Here is a 20,965-nt window from a genome sequence, read left to right on the forward strand (position 1 = left end):
TTCTATTAAAACATGCACATTTTGAAACTGACTCACACTTGGCCATTTTCAGATTTTTTCCTTTACCTTAACATAAAGACCTACCTCCATGCCAAATTTCAAGTCAATACGACCATTGGAAGTGGTCTAGGTTTTTGATGAGTGAGTCAGTGTCCAGTGAGTGTATAGTAAAAATAGCGATTTTCTGACGTCAATATCTCAAGACCTACAATCGGTATATTAATGAAATTTTGTATTTTAGATACTCAACAGATACTATACTCTATCCACGGAAGCAAGAACTAAAAGGTAAACAAAGAATGACACCCGACCGATGACAAAATCACAGATACTGCGAACATTTTACACAAAAATGTGACGTTTTGTCATCGGTCGGGTTATACCGCCATCTTGAAAAACAGTTATTCTTTGTTTACCTTTTAGCTCTTGCTTCCGTGGATAGAGTATAGAAATTTGATATGCGTAAATAAAATTAATTTTGAGTTATAGGGGGGTCGAATTTGGAACGAAATGGTTCGTGTAATATAACCCACGGCCGGTGTGTCGCTTGTTTTTGCTCGAACTTGGCGGACACACTGCCGTGTGTCTAGATTGTGTGCCTAGTGCGGTCCAGGGGGGAGACACTCCGTACATTTTGACAGCTAAGTGAATGAAGAGTCGCCACCTTTTATTTGGCCCGGAAACTATTTACTATCTAAAAGATACTTTAAATTACCAACAGATGGCACTACACTATAATCGTTTTTGTTTGTCAATATAAAATTATTTATGCAATATTAAGTAGCGACGGCTTAAGAATACATATGTCGCTACCCCTTCTTCCAGTGGGTGTCGTAAAAGTCGACTAATGGAGTATAAAATGCACCAAACACCAGTGCAAGAGAAGGAAAACTCGGAAAAAACCCTCTATCAACCCGTCTGGCCAGCGTGATAGCAGTAGGCTAAATACCTCTATGAGCAGCACAAAAAAGCCACGGCCCCTAGTTCCCGGCAGTCCCGCTATTCCCGGTCATGGTGGCGACCGTGGTTACGGCGGGGCAGAGGGTGCGAAGAATCTCCGGGTTACGGGAGGCCACCAAACAAAACTGACTCTGGCGACGTACAACGGCCGCACGCTACGGCTTGACTCGCATCTGGCGCAACTCGAGGTGGAACTTGGGAAGATTAGGTGGCACATATTAGGGTTATGTGAAGTTCGAAGAGAGGGGGAGGACACCATAACCCTCGAATCAGGTCACCTAATGTACTTCCGAGAGGGAGACCAACAATCCCAAGGTGGCGTTGGGTTTCTGGTTAATAAGTCCCTAGCTGATAACGTTGTGGAGGTGTCTAGTGTGTCGAACAGGGTAGCGTACCTTATCTTAAAGCTCACCGACAGGTATAGCCTCAAGGTAGTGCAAGTGTACGCACCGACCTCGACACATTCAGACGATGAAGTGGAGGATATGTTTGATGATATATCAAGGGCCCTCCACTTCACTACAAAGACCCATTACACCGTTGTCATGGGGGACTTTAACGCTAAAGTGGGAGTACAGATTTGCGGCGAATCGGCAGTAGGATCCCATGGATTTGGAAGCAGGAATCATAGGGGGCAAATGCTCGTCAACTTCCTCGAACGTGAGGGGCTCTTTTTGATGAACTCTTTTTTCAAAAAGCAGCCCCAAAGGAAGTGGACGTGGCAAAGCCCCGACACTATGACTAAAAATGAGATTGACTTCATCATGACGAACAAGAAGCACATATTCAGAGACGTCTCCGTGATCAATAGGTTTAATACCGGTAGCGATCACCGACTTGTCCGAGGCTCTCTGAATATCAACTTCAAGGCTGAACGTTTCCGTCTGATGAAGGCCAGGCTCCGACCAACACTGCTCCAAACCATGACAGGATCTGAAACGCTCCAGTCAAATTTGGAGAACCGATTTGCCGCCGTGGAAACCACAACAGACGTTAACCAGAACCACGAAAATGTGGTTCGGATCCTCAGGGAGGAAGGTTCGAGATTCTGTAACATGCAGCGTAAGGGCAAGAAATCAAAGCTTTCGGAAGAGACATTAGGGCTTATGAAGAGACGACGTGAAAACCCACCTGTCACTTCGTCAGCTAAGCGGGCTCTAAACCAAGAGATCAACAAGCACGTACGACGCGACCTCCGGTGCTCCAATACTCTTGACATTGAAAGAGCAATTGAGCTGAATCGGGGGTCAAAGGTGTTCGTACAATCTCTTGGAAGAAGCCACTTGACGAAGCTGACCACAACAAGTGGAGAAGTCGTTTCTTCGGTGCCGGCAGTCCTTTCGGAAGTGGAAAATTTCTATGGCCGGTTATACGCATCGCATGCATCTCGACCTGATCCCGGAAATGAGGATTCTAGAGCCACATTAACGCGCCATTTCACCGAAGACCTGCCAGAAGTCAGCAGTGGCGAAATCGAGATCGCTCTGAGACAGCTCAAAAATGGAAAAGCCCCTGGCGAGGATGGCATTACAACAGAGCTATTAAAAGCAGGAGGAAAGCCCGTACTGGGGGAGCTTCAGAAGCTTTTTAATGCCGTCCTGTTTGAAGGGAGAACTCCAGAGGCGTGGAGTAGGAGTGTTGTCGTCCTGTTCTTCAAAAAGGGAGACAAAACCCAGTTGAAGAACTATCGACCCATTTCCCTCCTAAGCCACGTATATAAGCTGTTCTCAAGAGTGATCACGAACCGACTTGCGCGAAGACTCGACGAATTCCAACCACCGGAGCAGGCTGGGTTTCGGAGCGGATACGGCACCATAGACCACATCCACACAGTGCGGCAGATTATACAGAAGACCGAAGAGTATAATCAGCCCCTGTGTCTAGCATTTGTGGACTATGAGAAGGCCTTTGACTCGGTTGAAATCTGGTCTGTTCTGGAGTCCCTGCAGCGTTGTCAAGTAGATTGGCGATACATCCAAGTGATGAGATGTCTCTACGAAGCCGCTACAATGTCCGTCCAAGTACAAAATCAGCAAACTAGGCCCATACCGTTGCATCGAGGAGTGAGACAAGGGGATGTTATTTCCCCGAAACTGTTCACTAATGCAATGGAGGATATGTTCAAGACGCTGAATTGGAATGGACGTGGCATCAACATCAATGGCGAACACATCTCTCACTTGCGATTTGCTGACGATATCGTCATCATGGCAGAAACGCTGCAGGACCTACAACAAATGCTGAACGACCTGGCTGAATCTTCTCTACGCATCGGCCTACGGATGAACTTGGACAAAACCAAGGTCATGTTCAATGAACATGTTCTACCGGAACCGATTGCGATACACGGCGCCGTTCTCGAAGTTGTACGGAAATATGTATACCTCGGGCAGACATTGCAGTTAGGTAGAAACAACTTTGAGGACGAGGTGAATAGGAGAATTCAGTTGGGTTGGGCTGCATTTGGGAAGCTACGTCGAGTCCTAACATCGTCGATCCCACAGTGCCTAAAGACGAAAGTCTTCAATCAGTGCGTCCTACCTGTCATGACTTACGGAGCCGAAACGTGGACACTGACGGTACGGCTGGTCCACAAGTTTAAAGTCGCTCAGCGGGCTATGGAAAGGGCTATGCTTGGCATTTCTCTGAGGGATCGCATCAGAAATGAGGTAATCCGTCAGAGAACCAAGGTCATCGACATAGCCCACCGAATCAGCAAGCTGAAGTGGCAGTGGGCTGGCCATATTAGCCGAAGAACCGATAACCGTTGGGGTAAACGAGTTCTAGAGTGGAGACCACGACTCGGCAAGCGTAGTGTAGGACGTCCTCAGGCACGGTGGAGTGATGACTTGCGCAAGACGGCTGGCAGGAGCTGGATGCGAGTAGCCGAAAATCGATCTCAGTGGCGTGCACTTGGAGAGGCCTATGTCCAGCAGTGGACTGCGATAGGCTGATGATGATGCAATATTAATTAGAGAAAAGTATGAGGAAAATATTAGACACTTAAAAAAAAGATAAAATAGGCGAATAAATTAAATACGGTTTGAAAAAGCACAAATATCAATTTTAATCTAAAAAGACCTGGTGTCAGTATTCCAAGTAACTTAACAAAACCGATCATCGATCATAACAAAATATCAATATGGCGGTTTTTGCATTCTGCGTACACGCGTATAAAAAGTAATAATACATAATAATTATTTGTTTTTCTTCGACGTTTTACTATATTAACGATGACATTTTCTATTAGGGTAAGTAGCATAATGTAACTATAACGATAACCAATGTTATAGTTACATGGTGCTATTAACCCTAATAGAAAATGTTATGAATATGATGCATAAATATATTTTTATAGCTATAGCTATGTAGGTAGTTCGGGGCCAATTTAGAGAGAGATGGCGCATTGACAAATAGGTTTGCATGATTATCACGCAAGAGGGCTCTCTTTTCCCTATATATTACTTTACTCTTTGGTGCGGTCTTACTGATTGATATTGACGTCTGTGATATTGACACTTGACACTGCTAACAAGCAATCAGTATCAGAAAAGCTGTGTTGTGAAAAATAAAAAAAATATAACAGGCAAACAGCAACACGTAAATTATAATACTGTTTTAGAATAAAAATAAAAATATTTGATATAGGAATTGTAGAATGAATATTTTGAAACAGTGATGTCTAGAATTAAAGGTATTGAAGTTAAAGTTCAAAAAGAAGTGTTACAAACACGCAAATATGGCCTCAATGAAATCCTTAAGAAGAAAAACGACGATCAAAATAATTCTAAAGATGCCACAGAAAGTAAGTGTAATCGATAGGAAGTTGTATGCTGTATAATAAAAAACCTGCTCTATGAAATATAGCTTTTTCCATAAAATAATGTTTTGAGGTTAAGGACATTACCAGATATGTGCCTGGTAAATTCATTTTTAAGACGATCCCTCTCCTTGTTTTTTATAGAGCATCAGATAAAAGAGTTGTTGCACAAGCTTCCAAGATTGGATAAAATATTTGAAGTTCATCGCAAGATTGGAGAGGGAACATTTAGCTCAGTGTACCTGGGCTCGCTGCGGCAGCACGCTGCTCTGCCCGACAGTGAGAAGCGATGGTTTGCTATCAAGCACCTGGTGCCCACCGCACATCCTGCTAGGATAGAACACGAACTTCGCTGTCTACAAGATATTGGGTTAGTATATGCAGATTATAATGTACAAGTTTTGTGGTTGTGCTAACATATTTACTGAGAAGTATTCTTGATCTGTTTTTGCATCAATCCCAGACGGCCATGTTTAGCAGAGGACATTCATGGACTGAAGGTGATTGTTCATCTTATTTAGAACAAATGCATCATGTATCTAGTGAGATACATGACAGTTTATCAGTTGATTAACATTGATGTTGGTTATCTATTGTGTTTCAGAGGCAAAGACCATGTGATAGGAGTGGAGTTGTGCCTTCGCAATTTAGATACTATAGTTTTTATCATGCCTTACATACCTCATAAGAAATTTTCAGTAAGTTTATTTTTAATTTAAACCAATTCTTGCTATTTGATAATGCCTGAATTTTTGTTTTCTTATTTTTAAAAGAACACTTGTGCTATGATTCAGAGATCAGACAAAAAAACGGGCACCTATGCGAAATCTTAGTTTTAAGGACTTTACGTGTATTTCAAAGGGTTTTTATGATTCTAGTATGTTTTTAGCATCAAAAGAGTTAGCCGAGCATGCGTGAGAGTGTTTTGGACTAATTTCTGGCAGAAAGTTCGTCGGTGTTTTGAAAAGTTTTTGAAGTGATTTTCAGGAAAATGATAATGCAGTTTTAATTAATGATTAATGTACTTTTTTGTTAGATCAAAACATTTTTGAAAAACTATGCTGATAAAATTTTCACCTGCTCTAAATGGGCTATACTGATGATTGGTGGCAATGTTAAGAGTTTCGGTATTTTAGTGTAAAGCGTTCTATTGTTTGGATATTGTACCCACGTGTTTTAAAATATCGCTTTTTCATAAATAAACACTATTTAGAAGAGTATCAGTACCTTTGGCTGCGATAAAACAAATTTAAAGTAAGCAGTGCCCATCACAACTCGTCTCCTATAAGACTTAGACATATTTACAGACTTTTATCATAGAGTAGGTAAAATATGTGTATGGAATTTCTTTACCTAATATGAACTGACCAAGACAAAGAAAATCAGAATAACCAAATTAATCGACTTTGCTTAGATATAGTGAAACTTGGTAAAGTGGGACCTGGATAAGAGAAAAACCTCCATAACTGGAGCTCATGCTGCTGTCTTACTTTGGCATTGAATTACCTCTGCTAGTGGGACGAAGCAAACCTCTATATCTGGAATTTGCTATTTTCTTTTTTCATCAGTGTCACCTCTATAAGTGAATTTAACTGAGATACCATCGTTTTCATTGTCTGATGGCTGATATTTCCAAAAGACAAACTAAAATAATGGATTTTCATAACTGACATTTTGTGTCCATATTTGTATAAACATGCTTATATATTTTTGTTCTTTACATTTTTTATGATAAAATTTATGTTTTAAATTGTTACCCAATTCACAATTGTAATATATATGTTATGGACCAAGTGATAAATTGGGCAGTATACATAATGCCCGGTCATTATGAATAATGCCCAATATGAGAGTGCAATTTGATAATAATTATTCAAATAATCAAGTTGACCGGGCACTATACATATTGCCCGTGACCTTTTGGGCAAAGTAATACAAACATATTTAATTTCATTTTTTTTATTGTTGTTGACATTTCACTTAAAATAAACTAAATATAACACATCCCTTATCAATTGACAGAGCATAGAAGTAAGCATGCCACATGCAGCAAGCATGGTTTCTGTCACGGCAGGCCGCCTCGCCCCTCCGCGCCTACGCGGTTTTGAATTGCACTCTAGGGATAGGGCAGACAAGACTACGTGGAGTCGGTTTTGCAGCGATTCGTTTTCGTCACTAAGTTCAGTTTTTAATACAATGTTTTGAATTCAAATTAAATTCTACCATAAAAAAAACGAGCCAAGAAAAATTAGATCAAGAAAAACGAGGCCGAGTTAGTAAATTAGATGACAATTGTCCAATAAATAATTTTGTGGCTAGACTTATAATTTCCCATTAAAATAGAACATATAATTTAAAACAATAATCATAAAATATGTAGCAAGTAACAGGATTTATTTATGAGAACAACTGCCACCCTCGCACCGCATAAAATGTAGCTTTATTATCAAATTGCCCAACTGTCATGTAGCAATATAATAATGCCCGTGCAATGTGATAAATAATGAAGTTAAGATAGTTATTAATCATTTGGCCCGATAAAGCTAGACATTATTCATAATGCTCGGGCATTATAAATAATGCCCGAATTAATCACATGGTCCATAACATATACAAAACACGTTATTTTATTTAATGATCACACCTCTATAAGTGAAATAACTTGTATTCTGATCTCTATTAATGGAACCCTCTGTAAATGAGACAGACATTTATTTATACCGGAGTATCTGAGACACAGGTTAAGTGGAATATCTCTTTAAGTAAAACAATATTGCCCTGTAACCTTGAAGTCTCACTAATCTCACTTTACCAGCCTTCACTGTATTACAAATTACAATGAGAAAGATTTGTATATAAAAAAAACCGGCCAAGTGCGAGTCGGACTCGTGCACGAAGGGTTCCGTAAATTACAGTTAAATCAACCTATCTCAAAAACTATAAGAGATACTTTGATCAAACCAAAAATCGTTGAAAGAGTTAATTAGCATGCATCACCTCTATTTTTTTTAGAATTTTATACCCCGTAGTTATAAAAATAGAGGGGGGGGACATACTTTTTACGACTTTGAGAGCTGATATCTCAAAAACCGTTCACTTTAAGAAAAATGTTTTTTAGAAAACTTTATATCATTTTAAAAGACCTTTCCATTGATACCCCACACGGGTATGTACATCGAAAAAAAAAATTTCATCCCTCAGTTACATGTATGGGGGGCCCCACCCCCAATTCTTTTTTTTACTATTTAGTGTCATATTTTTGTAGCGGTTCATACAACACATATTCCCATCAAATTTCATCACTGTAGTACTTATAGTTTCCGAGTAAATCGGCTGTGACAGACGGACAGACGGACAGACGGACATGACGAAACTATAAGGGTTCCGTTTTTGCCATTTTGGCTACGGAACCCTAAAAAACGGGCCAAGTGCGAGCCGGACTCGCGCACGAAGGGTTCCGTACTATCCAAACTAATATTATAAATGCGAAAGTAACTCTGTCTGCCTGTCTGTCTGTCTTTCTGTCTGTCTGTCTGTCTGTCTTTTCTTCACGCCTAAACTACTGAACCGATTTGTGTCAAATTTGGTACAGACATAGTTTGAAACTTGAGAAAGGACATAGGATAGTTTTTATTAAAAAATAAAAATAAAATTATTCCGGACACATAGCGCCATCTATTGGTCAAATCAAAAATCTGCTGGTAGTCACTATTCCACGCGAACGAAGTTGCGGGCAAAAGCTAGTTATTTATAAAACCTTCCATAATTATAAAACATTATTAATTTATTCTGTTAATATTTCAAGCATCTACCTGTTGCCGTTCGATATCGAGCAAAAAAATCACGTTTGTTGTATGGGGGCAATTCTAAATATTTATTTTATTCTAGTTTTCAGTATTTATTGTTATGGCGGCAACAACAGAAGTACATCATCTGTGAAAATTTCAACACTAACTATCACGGTTCATGAGATACAGCCTACCTAGTGACAGAAGGACGGACGCACAGAGGAGCGAAAACAATAGGGTCCCGTTTTACCCTTTGTACCTAAAAATAATTTTAGGTACAAAGCTGTTATGTGTGTGTTAACAGAGGGGCTGTTACAATAACCTATGTTTTCTATATTTGAATGATATGACATTTTGCATGGATTGGCGACGTTTTTGGCTATGATAATTTACCTATTTATTTTTTTTACTATTTTTGTAACAAATTGTACTATTTATTTGATCTCTGAATCTTTTCTTGTCACTACTTAAGTAATCCCTCATCCAATTCAAATGTTTTATTTCACACTGTATGTTGTTTTGCTGTCTCAACTGTGTCCGGAAGATTTTTTTTTTATGCCAAGATTCCACCCCAAAACTAATAGGCATTCTTTCATAACCTCATAAAATATCTTTTTGTTATAAATAAATAATTGTTTTGCAGTCGTTTATTGAAAAAAAAAACCTGCGCGATAATAGGCGCCCATTTAAATCTTTATGCGCCTTCTCACAGCAGGTTTCTATAAATGAAGCATTTATATTTTTGGCCCTTTTTTAATCTTGCATGTTTATTAGCAAAGAACCAATCCCGAGTGACGGCTCTGACGTGATGCGCTGCAGGCCAATCACCGCTTTATCCCGCCCCCGCGCCTCACTTCATACCACAAAAGGGACCCAATAAATCAATTCTGCGCCGGTGAAGGTCAGCGCTCAAGATTCGTGCCAATGATTATAAGACCAATCGCATTCCAATGACATTCGATTGGTCTGCCATTTGATCTATACGGCTGTTTGCTCTACATATTGCAATCGTAAATAATTTGCAGACAATATGATTCATAATTGAATCACAGAAACGTATAAAAACGTTTATTTAAAAGAAAAAAATAGTGGAATGCCACATACGCTTCAATCGTAATTGTGTGTCGCTCTCAGTCGGAAGTGAATTGTATGTCGCTTAAGTAAAATTAGTAGAATCGCGCCCCTATTGTATTTTTAGGTTTTCTAAAAATCTAAAGTTTATTCAAAGTAGGCTGAAAATCTTCGTCAAAACATTTGAATAATGTTTGATTTCTAATAAAAAACAAAGAGACGGTTCAGAAACTTAATTTGGCTACTGCTCACTTTGAGAATAAATAAATTTTTAGCGCCCCCATTTTTCCTACTTAAAACAAATTGAACTTCGGAGCCTCTACACAACGCCCCCATTTTTTTCTGGGTCACTTATCTCTAGGCCTGTAGCGCTCGCAAGAAGGCGTTAACGACCACTTTGGGAAAGGCTGGTTTATAGGAACCACACTTAGGTGGCGTCTGACGAAATGTGGACTAGTTCGGTCTTCAATACAAGAGGTGTGACAACTAAGATGTGATACGATATGTGTGTGCAGGAGTACGTGGGCGAGATGGACGCGGCTGAGCTGCGACAGTACATGCGCGCGCTGATGATCGCGCTGCGTCACGTGCACTCGTTCGGCGTCATCCACCGCGACGTCAAGCCCAGCAACTTCCTGTACGACCGCGACAACCGCCGGTGCGTACCCGCCGCTCCACGCCGCATGCTCTAATTATCGTCGCGCTAATTATCTATTCACTCCAGATATTTGCTGGTTGATTTTGGTCTGGCACAACGCCTTTGTCCTGCGCCTGAGGAGACTCCTGCCCCGCCTCCCGCGCACTCCAATGGCATACGAAAACGGCCTCGTGATGAGGTATGTGGTATCCTGATATTCATTTTCTTTTTTACTTTTATCTTCTGAAATCTGCCGCCCCTGTGACGCTGCCGCCCCTTGGCCGCGGCCTATTCATAAATCCAAGAATGAAGCTTACACATTCAGTGAATCTAATGCAAGTGACTTAAACAGCTACCGGAGTAAGTTAAGAAATACGAGTGTATGTTAGGAGGAGGCCTCATCAGCTGCCAAGCGAGTAGCGCTCGACCTCAGCACGGGCGCGCCCGTGGCCTGCGCCGCGCCGGGCGCGCCGCGCTGCGCGATGCGCGGGCGCGGGCGGCGTGTGCGGCGCGTGCTCGGCGCGCCCGCCGCCGCGCGCGCCGCGGGCCGGCACGCAGGGCTTCCGGCCGCCCGAGGTGCTGCTGAAGTACCCGCACCAGACGACTGCGGTGGACGTGTGGGCGGCGGGCGTGGTGCTGGCGAGCGCGCTGACGGCGCGGTACCCGTTCTTCCGCGCCGGGGACGACGTGGCGGCGCTGGCGGAGCTGGCGGACCTGGTGGGCACGGAGCCGCTGCAGCGGGCGGCCGCGGCGCTGGGTACGTGTTGCGCGCAGCCGGGAGCGCGGGGGCGGCGCGGCTCTGACCACTGTGTGTGCAGGGCGGCGCGTGGTGACGTCGTCGGCGCGGCGTGGGCTGTGCCTGCGCAAGCTGGCGGCCTGGCTGCGCGGGCAGGGCGCGGCGCAGGCGCGGGGGGCGGGGGCCGAGCCCGGCGCGCCTCTCTGCACGCGATGTCGGCTACCGCGGAATCAGTGCCTGTGTCGTGATGAAATCAAAAAGGTATTACGCAGTTACAGTTTCGAATTCCTTACTACTCAAGTAGAATAGTATGGAGTCCTCCCGAGTAGGATTTTGCAATTAATAATAATTTAATAAGTAGGAACTCATCATCAAGTAAAAAATACCTTTTATCCCCTAAGGGTTCATACGCACTATGCACGCGGCAAGCAAGCACAATTATGAATGTAATATTCATTTCTATGCCCACTGCGATATGACCCGCAGACCGCTCCGTTGCTATACGCACTGTGCGGTTCAGTCTGCGGCTGCCCGCCATTGAGTGACTGTTTTTTAGTTCTTCGAAAAATATAAATATAATTTGACACCGAGCGCCTTCTGAAGGGACCCTAAGAGTGGCATGATTTGAAACATGGAATGGTGTGATGGCAGGCGGAGGAGTTCAGCGCTGCGCAGTCGGTGGCGGGCTTCCCCGACGCCGCGTTCGCGCTGGCGGCGCGCCTGCTGGACCCCGACCCGCGCTCGCGCATCTCCGCCGCCGCCGCGCTCGCGCACCCCTTCCTCGCCGACTGATCATACAAGAGCTGCCAAATCATTCTGAGAATTAACTATTGCTGGAAAAGTGACTCCACGTTCGTGCTAAACACCAGACGTAGGTACGTGGTGGAGTGGTAGGTTAGTGAGGTTTTTTATTGTTGCTTAGTTGTAATGGAGATCTCAAAAGTAAACTTAAGTTTTATAACAAGTACAAAATATATTAATACCGACAAGCTGCACAGTAATCTGTGCACGAACTATTTATTTAATGTTCATACCATGTGCCTTTACACTTGTGTTCAGAAGAATGTTGTTATGTTACCTCATTGTAAACAACCTCTATATAAAAATCTAAGTTAAGAAATTTGTTTTTTAATTTCTGTCCTTAACACATACGCTTCAATCGTAATTGAGTCGTGATTGGATCTCAGTCGAATGTGAATCGTATGTCGTATGTAAAATTAGTAAAATCGCCGGCACAGCTGGCCAACCTCAGCTCGCAGGCCGCCTCGCCCCTCCGCGCCTACGCGGTTTTGAATTGCACTCCAGGGGTAGGGCAAGGTGGGCACGCCACCCTCACCGGACACGATTGTTTCGGGAAATACCTGCATCGAATCGGTCGTGAGGAGGCGCCCGGGTGTCACTACTGTGCGGATAAGCCCCGAGGACACGGTGGACCACACAGTTCAGGAGTGCCCTGCATGGGAAGGGCACCGCCGGGTCCTCGTCGAGGCTTTAGGCGGCGGCGACCTCGCGTCCGGCCCTGGTTCAGGCCATGGTCCGGGGCGAGAGGGAATGGGATGCCGTCGCCTCCTTCTGCGAAGCGGTCATGCTCGAGAACGAGGCGGAACGCCAGAGAGTTCGCAACTCTCATCCCGGCCGCCGCGCTGGAGCAGGTAGACACCACGGGCGCCGGGTGTCGCGAGACGACCCCCGGGCACCCCGTAGGCGTGGGTCTGTGGGCGGTGAGTTCGGGTGGCTCAGCGCTATTTTTAGACAACAGACCCGTGTCGGCGGCGCGCGTTGTTCCACGCGCTCCTCAAAGAGATGTCAGCAACCCCAGCGGGGCCCACCCAATAGGGCCAAGGCCTGCCGGGGCTGCGGGTTGTTCGAAGGAGATACCGTGGCCCTGGCACATAAAAAGGCCTACGACGGATCACGACGGTTGTTAGTCAGTAAGAGTCTGAGACTCCCTCACCGCTGCTAACCCACAGCGGGAGGGGTCATCAAATTTTGATGATTTTTGACGTTGGAAAAAAAAAGGTTATAAATGGCAATATGCTAAATAAAATGAACCCAAATGAAATTCTACCATCTTCATAGTACGCGAATTCTGCCAGATAGAAGGAACCCGACAGAAACCATTGTTCTTATACATTTTTCAATACAATTCTTTTAATACAGTTCTTATACAATTCAATTCAAATAATGTAAACATTTCACATAATTCATTCCAGATTTTCTTTTTTACGGTCCTGTTGCTGTAATCATCCGTCCTCGAATCCCACAAAGCTGGGCGTGTTTGATTTTGAATTATAAATTGTTCCGTGTTAAATTCGCTCATTGTGAAAACGTACTCGTGCAACACTGGCTTGAAGTCGACTGACAGCACGCACGCGGCTGCCGCGCTGCCGTCCAGTATGGACAATCACGTGTCGCGCTGCTCTGTTTAGTATGGAATTTAGCCGCCTGTGAACAGCGAGTCTGTCGCGCTGCTGCCGCACTACTTGCGACGTAATGTGAAGGCACACTTAGAGACAGCCTCAGGGGCATGATTCTAATAAGTTAATAATGTCACAAACTCACATCTCTCACCCTAAACGCATATTCTCTCCTCTCCTCTCCACTCCATTCCGTCGTGGGTAAAAAATTAAATAGAAATTGAATCGCAATAGCAGTTTTAACCTTAAGGGGTCACACCAAAGCCGCTGACCCGGCGGCACGACTGCCGCGGCATGTGGTGTTCTAGTAATTGTCAAATACTCTATGAAAGCCGGCGGCATGATTGTACAAAATACGGCCGGCGGGTTGGGCCGCCGGTCTGTGCCGCCGGCATCAGCGGCTTTGGTGTGTAGACACCTTTAGCGGGCATTCTTCTACTGATATAAGATAATGATATTGCAATCGTAAATAATTTACAATGATTCATTATTGAATCATAGAAACGGATAAAAACTTGAATCATAGAATCGGATAAAAACGTTTATTTAAAGGAAAAAATAGCGGAATGCCACATACGCTTCAATCGTAATTGAATCTCAGTCGAATGTGAATCGTATGTCGCTTGTATTAAGTAAAATTAGTAGAATCGCGCCCCTGAGACTGCCTTTAGTGGATTCGCAGCTTATCACTTGTAAGTTGCTTCAAACACTATGGAGGGGTTTTACATTTGCTTTATCGTAAACTAGCAAAAATACTCTTGATTTCATAAAACTTTATTATAAAATTGTTATTTGCAAGCAGTCTTTCGTCGATAAAACATTTTCGTTCACTCAATAAGGTTTCCATTACGACAAACTCGACTTTGCTATGGTACCTATTGGTGCGCAATAGTGAATTAAAAAAAAACAGTCAATAACCTGTCACATCATGTTATTATAAATTTTATTGCATTTGTAAAATATGTAGTAGTTAAACGCAGCAGTGGTTCATATGATGCATTTCATAAAACTACGAACTATTCCCTAAGAAAGTGTATTATAGGTAATAGTGAAACTGTTGCATTTATTGTATAAGGCCAAATAGGCCTCCTGAAACACCAGAAAAAAGTGCCTTGTTCTTCACCTGTGGTGTGGAAGAATAGACATACATAGTATTGCTGTTAGTAACTATTTTAAATGAAGTGCAGTTTTATTCAAAGTCGATTACTTGTATTTTTCACATCACCTATGAAATTACAAATTATACGTAACCTAAAATTCCATATATTAATATGGTTATAATAATATGTTACCAGTCATCACTACACTGACTGGTGTACTAAAGTCACACAGAAATTGAAGATGGTTCAAATTGTTTACATTCAATTAATAAAAACCTGAACATAATTCTAGACATTGCATTGAATTCCTTAGGGCCTAGTGTGCATGTTACAAGAGAAATGTTCTCAAAATTATGATAACAACTTGGCTTAATTTAAGAGATGGATGTTAGCTCACATGATTCAAATATTTCCTTTTAAACCAGTTTTGGCAGCACTGACAAGACAAGCATACACGAATGGCAGCTTCAATTAAATAAACATTGTAAAGCATTGGTACTCAGCTGAATCCAGTTAGACTGGAAATCAGCCCCAACAAAGTTGGGAAAAAGGCTCAGAGGATGATGAATTAAATGAACATTACTAAAAGTAAATACTACACAATTAAGTCAACATTTAACATGCATGTTGGCACTAAGCCCCCTGGTTAGCAGACATTAGTACTAGTTTTTCCAGAAGTTGGGGTTTTGTTGTAGTCTCCGCTCAAAGTTCTGGTACCACGTGTGCAGAGTGTTGAGTGGTATGTACGACACTCCTGGTGTGGCTGTCATCTGCTCCTGTGTCACAGAGAATGACGCCACAAAGTTCACTAGATTCTCTAACATCTTCTGGGCAAACGTTATGTAATTATTCTGTTGCTGGGCCTGAAACATTGGTTTATGTATTTAACGTTTATAACAATGTGCTTATTGACTTGACATTCATGCTATTGTAGAACTTATTACTTACAATGGAAGAAGCTACCAGTTGAACATTAGATTCAGGCTCAATGGATATACCAATCTGTGCATTATGACAAATCTGCTGTTGCCCAAAAGCACTTATGAATTTATTGTCACCTGTAAACCATAAGGATAAAAGTGGGTAAAGCACCGGTTTGTAACAAACATTATTATTGAAATTGATTACAGTACCTATTAATCAAAGAATCTTACTAGATAGTTCATGTAGCTTCTTTAAAGTTCCTATTTTGAAAATGGCAGAAGGTTTCGTATTAGATATATGACCGAGAAGCTGCCAGTTGGGAGGAGCCGCGGGATCCGGCCAGCTCCAGTACACCATGCCCACCGTGCCGACCGGCAGCGGCGCGACTCCCGTTAAGAACACCACCGCATGGTTTATATTGTCCGCCTCAGTGATGGTAATAAGGAACTGAGTATCTGACAACGTTGCAAAGTCTGTCTGCACCTATAAACACAAACAAAAACTAATCATTACAGGCTTCACATGAAAACTTCATTTAGAATTTTGGTTTTACTTACGAGACGACCCGATACAATTAAACCAAACACATTTGACATTTTAATCTGTTTAATTGTAATAATCCAACTAATAAATAGTCCTTTTACACACAATAACCTAAACAGCTTGAATTCCACTTTATTCTAGAAACATTTTTCCCCAGTTCGCCTGCTGATATTTCTTTCTAGATTCTACACCTTGTTGTATGTAGCTATATCGCGGTGGTGTTATTAAATTAAATGTCGTAAATGTCATGTCAGTCAGTCAATGTCTTAAACAATCTGTGGTCAGAAGTTTGCAGTGTTTTTTTGTCGTAATTACGAAGCTTTTAGGTAGATACAGTATAAGAGTAACTTAAGGGGTCGGGGTCCATAGATCTACAATAAAATGCAATTAAAAGAAAGTAGTTTCCCGGGTAACTGGGCTGAGGGGGTCCGATTGACAGTAGCCAGTCGCTCTTGGTACTCAGATGCATCTGGTTAAGGCCCCAGTACACGTTGGCCTGTGTTGGGCCAAGCTGCGCAACGCACAAATGTAGGCCACGATCAAATGGTGTTTACACATTGGCGCATGGCTCATTGCTGCCTGGCAAACCACTTGCGATGGACGTCGAGGTAGTTACGGCTGCGGCTGTTTATTTTTACTATACCGGCTGTTTATTTGTATAACATATATTTATATTATACTACACTACTATATTATTTACTACTATATTTATTTTTACACGCAACACAAAAGTGTACTATCCTCAGCGGTCAGTGACGAACCAAATATTGGCCGAATGTGTAAACACCACACGCCAAGCTGGGCCAAGATTCCTTTGATGTGTGCCCAAAAAACCGACAACTCGCCGAATGCGCGCCAACCTTAACAAATGTCCGCCAACCTGCACCAATACCCCGTGTACACATTGGTGATGGCGTGTATTGGCCGCACTTGGGGCAACGTGTACTGGGGCCTTTAGACTACTGGGGCCCGATTCTCCTAATTTTACTTAAGCAGCATACGATTCACGTTCGACTCGATTCGACTGAGATCCGATCCCGACTCGTTTACGATTGAAGCGTATGTGGCATTCCGCTATTTTTTCTTTGAAATAAACGTTTTTATCCTTTTCTGTCATTCAATAATGAATCATTTGTCTGCAAATGATTTACGATTGCATAATGATTGTACAGCAAACTACCGTAAAGACCAAAATTACCAAAATAGCAGACCAATCGCACACCAATCAAATGTCAATCGAATACGATTGGTCTTTTATTAGTAGCAGAATGCCCGATATGGTTAAAACTGCTATTGCGATCATATTGCGATTCGATTTCTATTAGATTTTGACATTATTAACTTAGGAGAATCGGGCCTCTGGAAGCCGACCCCAACATAGGTGGGAAAAGGTTTTTATCCTTTTCTGTGATTTAAGAATGAATCATTTTGTCTGCAAATGATTTACGATTGCAAATGATTGTAGAGAAAACTACCGTATAGAACAAAATCACCAAAATGTCTGTGTCGATTTTTTTTGGGGGGTGCTCAATAGGTATCTAGTCCGCCCCGGGAGCCATCCGATGCTACCCCGCCTCTGGAACATACTTGATCATAGCACCTGAACGAATGAACCGATTTCAATTTAGTATTTTTTTTGTATTATACAGGTGTTTTACGGGCAAATGTTTTTAGACATGTTTTATGAAAATCGATTGAGCCGTTTAATACCGAGTTTACACTCTCGCCTCGCGCCTCAAATCACGCCTCGCCTCGTAGGTACCTCGTCTCGCAGCTCGCGAGGTAGCGAGTGCCTGTTTTCCCTCTCGTGCGTTCGGTTTGCAATGCTCGCATCCCTTTGACTCGTGCCCAAAAAACCGCCTCCGAGGCGAGCGCCGCGAGTGGCGAGGCGAGCTGCGAGGCAAGGGACGAGGAAGCGTTTACACTCTCGCCTCGCGCCTCGCCTCGCAGCTCGCCTCGCCACTCGCGCGAGAGTGTAAACCGGCTATAAAAGTTACAAAGGTTTTACGCTTTAAGGCTCGAGCAGACCGGATGCGTATGCGTAACCACGTCGTAGTCACGCGCGTAGTTACGGCGTAACCATGAGTTGTAATGTATGGAAATGTATGAGACAGGCCACACCGCTTGCGTAACGTAGACGTGCGCGTCGTTACGCAAGCGGTGTGGCCTGTCCATTCCATACATTACAACTCATGGTTACGCCGTAACTACGCGCGTGACTACGCTTACGTCTACGCATACGCATCCGGTCTGCTGGAGCCTTTAAAGTCGCTGTCAAATAAACTTGTTCCCTCTTATTATAAAAACTGCCGCAAGTAGTGGTTTAAACCAGACTGAAGTCGTCTTGGTTTGTTACGGTACTTACGATAGTCTTTACATCCTTATTACAAAACGTAGACTAAGAGAAGACTGTTAAGTACTTCGATTCGTCTATGGTTGAAAAAATATCCACAGATAATAAGCAAAAAATTTTTAAATTATTCGATCAGTCGTTCAGCATTCTATGTGCCGTTCCTTTTTACTATATGTTGATACGTGTATTTCAATGTATCTATTAAATTGAAAATAAAACTTTTTTTTATTTAAAAGTGTTTATATATTTTAAATAGTATGCATTTATACACACAAACCTATTATTCCGTTTTGGAAAAACTATCGAGCAAGGTACGTATAACGGAATTAACTGTTAGCTGCGCGCGCAGTTTGACTTGAGTTGAAAATTTTCAACAAAGTTACGGCGGTTGAAAAGTTTGTTTTTTGTTCACGGCCTTTTTAAATTATTTTTTCTTGTACTATATAAAATATTATATAAAAAAAACGCAATAATGGAAACGCAGAGGAAGAAAAGAGGTGAAAATTGGACAACAGAAGAAAAGGTTAGTTTATCACTTTGTGGAACATTTTAGTGACTACTGACGAGTTAAAAGATGCATAAAAATTGTGCGGGGCAAACCCTCGAACATAAGCTTGAGTGCCGCCTAGACAGACAGGACAGGATACTAGATAAATTGCCACAAGTCGAACTTTACATACCTACACACTGGCATGGCAACAACCATAGTATGTAGCTACGTTATCCAAATTACTTTCATTGATACAAATTTCATGTCATTCAGGATATACTGCGCCAGCTTGTTGCCGAGTCGGCTAAAATTTTAGAAGACAAGTCGACGAAAACCAACATAAATGCTTCCAAAAGTCGTGAGTGGAAAAACGTGACAAATAAGTAGGTATCGACTTAATTCCTTTTTATAACTTTAGTGCGATATCGTGACGAAGATGTTTCAAATTAAGGTTTTTTCAGATTAAATGAATTTTTAACTTTAAATGAACTTTAAATGAATTAAATGAATTTTTAACATTAAGTTTTTCGGTTCATAGCGGAAAGCAAAAATAATCTATAACTGACAGTAGTGAACTTATCACTCACAAATACTCACAACCATTAAGGCTGATTTACATTGAGTCAGTAACTGACGTCAGTGTAGGCGCCGAAAACTGACGCGTGCTATTTACACGAAATCAGGGGCCCGATTCTCCTAATTTTACTTAAGCGACATACGATTCACGTTCGACTCGATTCGACTGAGATCCAATCCCGACTCGATTACGATTGAAGCGTATGTGGCATTCCGCTATTTTTTCTTTGAAATAAACGTTTTTATCCTTTTCTGTCATTCAATAATGAATCATTTTATCTACAAATGATTTACGATTGCAAAATGATTGTACAGCGAACTACCGTATAGACCAAAATCACCGAAATAGCAGACCAATCGCACACCAATCAAATGTCAATCGAATACGATTGGTCTTATATTAGTAGCAGAATACCCGATATGGTTAAAACTGCTATTGCGATCATATTCCGATTCGATTTCTATTCGATTTTGACATTATTAACTTAGGAGAATCGGGCCCCAGTGTTTCGTCAGTAGTCGAGGATATTTCTTTTGGTGTACACACGTTCGTAGTCAGTGCGGAAAAATGAGTTCTAGAAAACAGCAAAAAATAAAAGTTAATAATTTGTTAAGAAAATGTACCTCAGTAATGATGCAAGAACTAAGTGATACGTGTGAAGAAGAGATATCAGATATCTAAAGAGAAACGAATTTGGATTAGAAAATGGATAGAGGACAGAGACATAACCGGGGGTTCTCTGTTGTTAACCCAGTTGAGAACTGAAGACCCTAACTAAAGAATACAAACTGGCTTTAAGAATGACGCCAAAAAACTTTGACGATTTGCTTATGTTATTATCAGGCTCTGTTCAGCGTCTAGACACATTTATGAGAGAGCCTTGCCAGCCAAAGTGAAACTCGAAATTACGCTGACATTTTGACGTGACAACGTCTTATAAATTGGTTTGCCGGGTGACACTTCAAGAAACTGCGTTACGCTCCGCTCACGTTATGCGCTCACAATGAGAGCGAGTGAGAGGCACGCGTCCCTTCCACTCGGGCATGGTTAGCCCGCCTAAGAGCGAGAGAGACAGACGTCGTTGTCACGTAAAACTTTCGCCCGTATACCGACTTTACAGGCAACCCATTTTTTTAGCTTCTGGTATGCCCAACGGAGCGAGGAAGCGTGGTACTTATTCAATAGAGCGGCAGCGACTGACTTCACTGACTTGGGCGTATTTACACGCGGTCAGTAGCACTGGCGCGAGCGGAGGGGGAGCGAACTCGTATATTGAAGTCAGTACTGACTTCATATCAATTTACACGATGGCAGTGCCGGGTCAGCACTGACTCAATGTAAATCAGCCATGACAGGTGCCGGGTCAGCACTGACTTGTCAGTGGACTGACGTCAGTTACTGACTCTGTAAATCAGCCATTAGGGGCGGCAAAAATTGAATGGCCTACTAGCGGCAAATTTGTAAATCCACCACTGTCTACAGTGTTAGTAGATATGTTGTCTTGTATAAGAAGCTGTCTAGGACCTAGACTCTAGTGTTCTAAAAAATA

At 42.3% G+C, this 20,965-nt stretch overlaps 2 protein-coding genes across 3 annotated transcripts; one reads left to right on the plus strand and one right to left on the minus strand.

Annotated features, from left to right (window-relative positions):
* The first annotated feature begins 4,453 nt into the window (after positions 1-4,453).
* Positions 4,454-12,132, plus strand: LOC110382826 (cell division cycle 7-related protein kinase). The gene is given in 9 exon segments (XM_049842806.2): positions 4,454-4,765; positions 4,925-5,150; positions 5,385-5,478; positions 10,155-10,297; positions 10,364-10,475; positions 10,666-10,758; positions 10,760-11,033; positions 11,095-11,273; positions 11,664-12,132. Coding segments are annotated over 9 exon segments (1,389 nt in total). The 5' UTR covers positions 4,454-4,638; the 3' UTR covers positions 11,805-12,132.
* Positions 12,133-14,343: 2,211 nt separating this feature from the next.
* LOC110382827 (protein OPI10 homolog) lies at positions 14,344-16,237 on the minus strand. 2 transcript variants are annotated; one of them, XM_064034564.1, is made up of 4 exons: positions 16,011-16,237; positions 15,683-15,936; positions 15,478-15,595; positions 14,344-15,392 (listed from the first exon to the last, which is right to left on the minus strand). In XM_064034564.1, the coding sequence occupies exons 1-4, from the start codon at positions 16,047-16,049 to the stop codon at positions 15,192-15,194; spliced, it is 612 nt and encodes a 203-aa protein (XP_063890634.1). In that variant the 5' UTR covers positions 16,050-16,237; the 3' UTR covers positions 14,344-15,191. The 2 variants fall into 2 exon arrangements, with proteins under 2 accessions (XP_063890634.1, XP_021199204.1); XM_021343529.3 differs by having other exon boundaries at positions 15,478-15,587; positions 15,684-15,936; positions 16,011-16,234.
* Between the last annotated feature and the right edge of the window lie 4,728 nt (positions 16,238-20,965).

The sequence above is a fragment of the Helicoverpa armigera genome, chromosome 5 (assembly GCF_030705265.1).
Source record: "Helicoverpa armigera isolate CAAS_96S chromosome 5, ASM3070526v1, whole genome shotgun sequence".
Taxonomy (NCBI): Eukaryota; Metazoa; Arthropoda; class Insecta; order Lepidoptera; family Noctuidae; genus Helicoverpa; species Helicoverpa armigera.

What these genes read in the sequence shown, in the direction of transcription:
- LOC110382827 (XM_064034564.1), bottom strand. Translation starts at nt 16,049, where the DNA reads ATGTCAAATGTGTTTGGTTTAATTGTATCGGGTCGTCTC. An exon ending in AAGCTACATGAACTATCTAG is followed by an intron (nt 15,596 to 15,682) that starts TAAGATTCTTTG and finishes TTTATCCTTATG; the next exon opens with GTTTACAGGTGACAATAAAT. An exon ending in AACTGGTAGCTTCTTCCATT is followed by an intron (nt 15,393 to 15,477) that starts GTAAGTAATAAG and finishes CCAATGTTTCAG; the next exon opens with GCCCAGCAACAGAATAATTA.